Here is a 7,569-nt window from a genome sequence, read left to right as displayed (position 1 = left end):
ATTTATTTTTGAACCCCACTATCACAGCTCTCAGCTCTTACACAGTGAGAGCTCGTGTGGAAGTGGTTCAGATCTGCTTTGTGAAAATGTAAATGAGCTTCACCTCTCTTAATCCTACATTTCAGCAGGAAAATTATTAATGGATTTATAATTACAGAGGAAAATGAAACCCAAAGCAACACTATTTGTATGAAGACCATCTGTTGTGCTTGAGTGTGAACAGAGAAAAAAAGACTGCTGGCTGAATACATCAAAAGCTACGCTTCAACTCTGTATTAATCCACTAACACACCAGGACATGAACAAGAAAGGCCGGTAGATTAATGATGTACAGTTGAAAGTTATTATTTTATTATTATTATTATTATTATTATTATTATTGTTGTTGTTGTTGTTGTTGTTGTTAGTCTTATTATCTACTAAAAGCAGAAGATCAGATATCAGCTATATAACATCCCCAAACCACCACCACATTAATTTCTCATCTCATGCAATTTTAGGTCATCACAGAACTTGTTTTAATAACCATTATTTTTTCTATATTATGCAATACTAAACTGCTAAATTGAGTGAATGCCATTAGACATAAACAGAAAAAAAGGAGAAATGCCCCCAAATTTACAAGTCCCTTTCCCTGGTAAATTGGTGTTACATGAACTTCATTTGCATATTGGAACCCGATTGGCTCTTATATTTTATGACACAACATTATTTGTCTGCCATGCGTTAAATATTAATGTTTCTTAAAAGGATGTGTCAAACAAATTTATCTGATTTTTTCCCAAAAGGATTTAATAATAAAACCATTTAATCATTTGTAATGTTTTCTAGCATATCCTTTAATTTTGGTTTTGTATTAACCATTTAATAATTGAAAAAAAATATTTGAAAGAACAGGAAGTGTGTGAAAATGTGATTTTTAATCTTTTATATACAGTTTTTTTTTACTTTCATTAAATTTAAAATAAGGTGAGTAAAGTCTGGATAAAATGACTGTTGGCTGCCTTATTTCCCAGTAGAAATTTAATCTAACACCTACAATCCAAAAGCGCTAACGGTAAGAGTTACACACCTCATACAAGCTTTATATAGTAACAAATTATTCATGCAATCATTTGCAAACAAATTAACGTAATCAATTTGCATGAATGTAATTTCCTAATCAGAGTCAGCTTAAATTTAATTCATTTGAATTTAGTTCGATGAAACATATTTATTCATTAGGATGAAGTGTAGAGACACTTGAAAGTGTTATTAGTTCTGTGAATGAGATCAGTCAGTATGTTTAGAAAATAGTGGTTGATTTGGATTGAGATGAACACACATGTTTGGGTGAAAGACAGAATGAGAAAATATTTTATACACAAGTCTTCTCCTCTAAGACACTCCACTACCATCAAGTAAACAAGATTAATATTTTATTAGACAATTCAGTGTGAGAAACACAGCAGGTAGAAACACAGTGCGCTGTTAGGAAGACAGCAGCACTTCACTAACACCAATTCATCTCAAGCCTATCATAGTATACAGCTTAGACGTAGACATATAACCCACTTAATAAGAAACTGCTAAAGGAAAAGCAAGAAAAGGGTTAGGTGTTAGGTGTGGCATTCTTATTCGACTAAACTCAGCACTTCATTTCATGTACTTGGACATGTCACAATCTTGCATAAATTGAGTTGTGAAATTTTATAATGAAAATGGTCATATCTTCATAACTAGCTATCTAAATCTTACCTCAATCTCACTCTCACCTTGTTGAACTCCTTGTCACCCCAAACTGACACACACACACACACACACACACACACACAGACTTCTCTCTTGGTTTGACAGGCTTTCAGGTAGTAAATCAACACATTGATTGTGGGGGCAGTGGAGCGTCCTGGCTTCTGCTAAAGAGCCATTTTCATTTCACTAGCAGTTTACAACCCCCTCACACACAACCTTTCTGCCCTCTCCATCAGCATCCATAAACATCACCCCTCAACTTCACCTACAACACCAAACACTGCTTGTCCACACGCACACAGACAGCTGCGATGAGCGTGACTCTCTCCGGCTAGCTCACAAGGTCTATTTTCTTTTTCCCACATTTTTGATTGCATTGTAGGCCTCTGGTCAATTTTAGCTTGAAAAAAAAATCACAACCTCTCACCCTGAAGGTGTCCAACACTGCAACGTTAATGGCTTTCCTGCTCCACACACCTGATGTCAGCTAATTATCAAGGCTTTCTTCAGTTAAGTCAGGTGTGCACTGTGGTGGCCATCTAGCTAAACTGGTGGAGGTTACAAGACCCAGGCGGTTTTTCAAAATAGCATCCTACTCCTACTAAACCCCAAGTGAAAAAGTATGTAGTATGCAATAAGCAAGCAACATGAATATTTGCAGTGTGATAAATATACCTGCTCAAGTCGAATTTCTGAATATGTAGCTAAATTCTATTGACTATTTTTACAAGAAAATTCCATGTGAACGAATCTTCTGGTAGTCATTAACTCTTAGCAATGAAGTTTTCCTGATAGCTGCCACTTCAGAGTTCTAACCACAAAAATATGTTGTATTTACTCCATAGTTTTTGTTGTGCAACATTTCTGAATGAAAAGGTCATGTTCATTAATTTTATCATGTTTTCACTCTCATTGTTCCTTTACACTGTTTGTTTAAAAAAACTTAGTGGCTTTGTGCTAGGTAGCTAAATCAACAGCCTCTAGACATGCAAACCCTAAAGAGAAATAATGCATAGTCCTGCCTAAGAAGGCGGCGTGGGAGAGGCGTAGTAAAAACACAGTAGGGAAAAAAAAAAAAAATCACTGTACATTTTCTATATAAATCATTTGGCAAAATGTCTAATGTCCTTGGTAGCACCTGTGAAATGCTTCCACACGCCAGCCATTTTCACTGTTGATCTGCTACTCAAACCATCTGAGCGTGTCTGCATTTTTTTAACCCTTTTTTGGCCCCTTTTTGGTGGGATCCCTAGTAAATATTTGGTTAACTAATAACTATATACTTGTCTAATAATAGGGAGTCAAACATACGCTGAAGATACACCAGCTTGAAGATTAGTAATGATTAGAGAGGGGAGAAGAGGGCGGGGCTTCCACGGATTGTCGGAGTTAATATCGGAGAGTTCAGAATTGTCGATTGCCTTATCTGCTGTTTTTACTGGGGGGATAAAAGAAGACTTCTCTTTTGGTGTATTTTTAATGGACAACTTACAAATTAAGAATGTGTAAGGGTTGGCGGGCCTGAGCCTCAGTCATTAGCTAGCTAATATATCAGCGTCCATATTTGGCAATTGTTCTTTAACCACTTAAATAATGAGAGTGTCATGTGTTCGTGTTAGAAGCAGGAATTCACAAGTTTCATTTGAACACATCATATTACTACATTGGCTTTCAGGTCGTAACTGGTCGCTCTACTCATTTTCACCACTTTGGAAACCAAAATCTTCTGATAGCACTGAGTTCACAGGTTGTGAGTTAATATTTATGTTTCTCAAAATGGCAAAACCCCTGAACATTCTGTTTGTGGTAACTGTAATTACAGCGTAATTACAGTTGTATGTTTTATTAGTAATTTGCCAGCACCTCTAATGGAAATTATTTTTATTTCTGGAAGTTAAGTCCAGCTTTTACAGCCTCTATTCCTTTACATTGTGCAAATAAAAGGCTACATGCTAGCTAAATCATTAGCTTTGATTATTAGCTAGGTTCCATGGTTCCAGGTTTTGTCATTACATGTACCACTTTATTGGCCAATACATATTACCTTTATTGTGTATTTGCATTCACATATATAGCACAAATTCATCAGTTCCATTTGAATGCACAATGTCTGTGGTGTATTGCATCCCACAATGCAATGCGGTCACTTCACTGTCAAAATGAAAGCTGGAAAACTGGTTGGGGGAAAAAAAAATGGCTGCAACTGTACAAGTAAAGGAAATGGTTGTACTGTGTGGTACTTTTTAATCTAAATGTTCTAAATACAGATCACCACAAATGTACCTAATGTAGACAATGTACTGCCTATGTGGATAACCTAATGCTAACCGACAACCATTAGCAATGGCTAAAGAGCTTCTAAGTTTAGGAGATTTTACTCTTTGTTGTGGCTATGTCAGTTAACAACTTAATGCTTAATATTAATATTTGTCATCAGAAGCTCTGTAATTCTTAACTCTGCCAGTTACTCTGATACAAAATTCAATTTATGCTAGTTGGCTAGGTGTGTTACTCTATTTCTTACCATGTGTTTGCAAATTAAGGCTAAAGTCTTTCTCCGCTAACTAACTGTGGGGCAAGTGCTTGCTCAGAATATGCTTGAAAGGTAGTCACATGTATAGTATAACAAATAATAATCCTCAAATACTACATACTACCACAAGGAACAATATGTACTATACAGTGTATAATGCAATATGCAGGATGCAGTATTCAACTATATTACTTCACACACAGGTGAAAGAGAAACACACAGTGAGGACCAGAAGCAAGACAAAGATAAGCTCTGCATCATCCAAGTGCTAGGATATACTTGCATGGCCACACACAGTTGGACGGGGAGTGCAAACACAAAAACAAAGGCAGAGAGAGAGAGAGAGAGAGAGAGAGAGAGAGAGTGACAGAAACAGAAACTAAAAAGAAGAAAGATGACATCACTAAGAAAGGGGAGCAAAAAGGGGGCTGAGCCAAAGAGATGAGATGGAAAAGGTTAAAAAAAAAAGAGAAGTCCTCTTATCTCTCTCCATGGCTGTGTTGTTGGCATGAAGCAAACACTTCAGAGCATCTCAGCTCCAGTGAGGAGATACTCTGTCAGCAGCTCTCTATCCTGCATTTAGCACACCAGTAGTGCAAATTAAATAACACTTCAGTAAGCAGGACAGAAAGAGACTGAGCACGAGAGGGAAGAAAGAAAAAGAAAGAGAAAGTGCTGATGGGACAGCAATGAAGTCTCGATTTAGGATAATTACTCTCCTGCGCGTTCTCTCTTTCATTCCCTCATGCCCTCCCTCTTTTTCCTCCTCAGTTCCATATTACACACGGCTCATCTGATGACAGTACCTGAGCTGCCCACTGCTTATTAAAAATGAACACGGCTTCAGATGAGTTCATCAAACTCTCCTTTACACTATCCCTCTCTCTCAGGCGCTTATTCGCTGTCTTCCTCCTCAGGGGAAGAAGAGAGTAGATATAGATGAAGAAGAATGTGACACTGTGCAATCTCTGGGTGGAGAAAATGTTGTGGAAACAAAAAGCACTGCATTAAAAGAATGACTCTCTTGTGACTGCTAGTTTGGCTAATGTACACTTGATTTAAAATCAATATTTCAAAATGTTTGCTCTGTTTTGAAGGATTCTGCTGCTGCTGCTCTATTGCCTCTCGCTACCACCGAGGCACAGGGTGTAATTAATGAAAGTTGCATTAAGAGGAGAACTGGCCATTCATTCAGTAGTAGGAATGGGTTTTAATGAGAATCCTTCATCATAGCGACCTACATAAACTACACAGCAAAGGAAGAAAGAGTGCATTTTCATTGTAGGTTAAGTGTTATGAGCACTGGCCCGTGAGAACGGCTGTGAATAGCTTGCAATATGCCTGATTTCTTTTTTAAACTCATTTTCAGTGGAGTAACATACTTTTATTTATAATGTTCAATTCCATTATAGTAGTTTAAAATAATGGTGTGCAAATCATACCTTTTCCCCAAATTTTGAAATTCTGTACTTTCTTTAGAACAGCGATAGACTATTTCAGACTTATTACCTTTGTGGGGAGAAAAAATCCTGAGCTTTCCAAATTTCATTGTCCATAATTTAAGTTTTTTAAGTTACAATTTTTTTCGACTTAAAAAGTAAAACAGGAAATGTAATATACATTAAGAATGCCTAAATACAATTGATTTTAGAACCTTAGTGGCTAGGATCTGAAGCTTCACTCAAATACAGTTACAAGGCAATCCCATACAGTATGAATGGCCCACTCTTGTATTTACTGCTTCAGAAATCGAAATTTCACAATGTGTAATGCAGTGTTTTGGTTTTTCAATATGGTAGAAGCCATGACAAGCAATAGATAGTAAGTATAATTATAGTGTAATTTTAGTTACTTTGTTCTTTCTTAGTAATCTACCAACATATTGAGAGAAATGTTAGAATTCTAGACTGTTTTGTCTCATTTCTACCATCACTGTGCCTTTAAACTGTCCAAATAAAAGACTCGATAGATATGTAATAGCTAGTTAAATTGTAATCTCCAGTTATTAGTTTGTGTCCATTTTTGGCTTCATATTTCCCAGTTACTTAGTGACAAGTTCTTGCAACTGTAACCATTTGAACAGAAGACACAACTTCACAAGTTTCATTCAATATGCAGTTCCTCTTTTTAGTATATCTGTACTTTTTCCAAAATGTTTTTTGAAAGTGCATGCTTATCCATGTCTGAAAATGAGTGCCTTTAAATTTAGTACTTTTCCAGACCTGTGCAAGATCTCTGAATCTTATCAGGAAATGGCTGGTGAGACTGTAGGCATACATTCCAAATAAGCAGCAACATACTTAATTCCAATTATACAATAATTTGGTATCAGGCTTCAAACAATTAATTAGTTATATCAGATGTAACTCCTGCATGGTTTCAACAAAAACTTGAAGGCATTGTGGATAAGATTGATTACCCCTGATCCACAACATTCTAGTAAAATCCTATTTATCAGAAATGACGTGTATGGACAGAACATTTTTGGATTCCTGATTACAACAGTATTGACATCAGAGAAATAATGAAACACTTGTCATTTTGTTTGCTTGATACGCTGTGTGTGTGATGGCAGTCCTCTTTAGTGCAACGCCAAAAAGCTATCCTTTGATCATCAACACAGTAGTTCAGAGAAAACTGGATTGAGCGATAAGAAATTATACGACGCATGCGATCAAAATAAAAATCAGTGGATTCAAAAATAATCAGTAGGTGTTGCTGGCAGGGCAGACGCTGGGGAAGCAGGAGCAGGCGATGAGTGAGGCATCCAACGCAGTTACATCCACTCATAATTTGCTTTTAGGAAACGCATCTGTAAGTGAAGAAAAAGGCATTCAGCTGAGACGCTTCGCACAAGAAATCACAAAGATCATCACACATAGGTGTCACACTTGCACTGACAGGTAGCAACACTAACACAGAGCAGGGTTACACTCACACCACCTGTCAATTAAACAAGACAGAATAGATATAGGGAGAGACGGAGGTATCTTGTACATTTAATAAAGAAAAAAGAAATGAAGAATGATATTCAAGTTAATAAAATATGCACGGCCACTATCAGCTTCAAAAACTAGAAATTAGAATGGATTTAAAATCAAAACAAAACACTGCAAACCTGCCCCTTTTGAATTATATTCTATTTGCAAGAAAAAAAAACATTATGAAAATGTTAACATATTCAGTGTTAGTTTGTTAGCACTGCAAACTATTAACATATGTTTATCTGTAAACATTACAACTAAAGTACTGCCACTGATATGCTTCTATTTCAAACACTACATTTTTCTATTTTAATGTTCCAG

The 7,569-nt window shown here is 36.4% G+C and overlaps 1 protein-coding gene across 3 annotated transcripts in view; it reads right to left on the bottom strand.

Annotated features, from left to right (window-relative positions):
• Positions 1-1,401: 1,401 nt before the first annotated feature.
• Positions 1,402-7,569, bottom strand: part of macrod1 (mono-ADP ribosylhydrolase 1) — an 81,327-nt gene continuing 75,159 nt past the window's right edge. For 2 of the 3 annotated variants that reach the window (XM_026917626.3, XM_026917625.3), the window contains one exon: positions 1,402-7,076. Coding sequence is in view for 1 of the 3 variants with exons in the window: in XM_026917625.3 (XP_026773426.3) it covers positions 7,051-7,076 (26 nt within the window). In the remaining 2 variants the exon portion in view is untranslated. The remainder of the gene's footprint in view (positions 7,077-7,569) is intronic. The other variant, XR_008302044.1, reaches the window with a different exon arrangement.

Source organism: Pangasianodon hypophthalmus, chromosome 7 (assembly GCF_027358585.1).
Source record: "Pangasianodon hypophthalmus isolate fPanHyp1 chromosome 7, fPanHyp1.pri, whole genome shotgun sequence".
Lineage (NCBI taxonomy): Eukaryota > Metazoa > Chordata > Actinopteri > Siluriformes > Pangasiidae > Pangasianodon > Pangasianodon hypophthalmus.
This window is presented reverse-complemented; position numbering and strand designations above follow the sequence as displayed.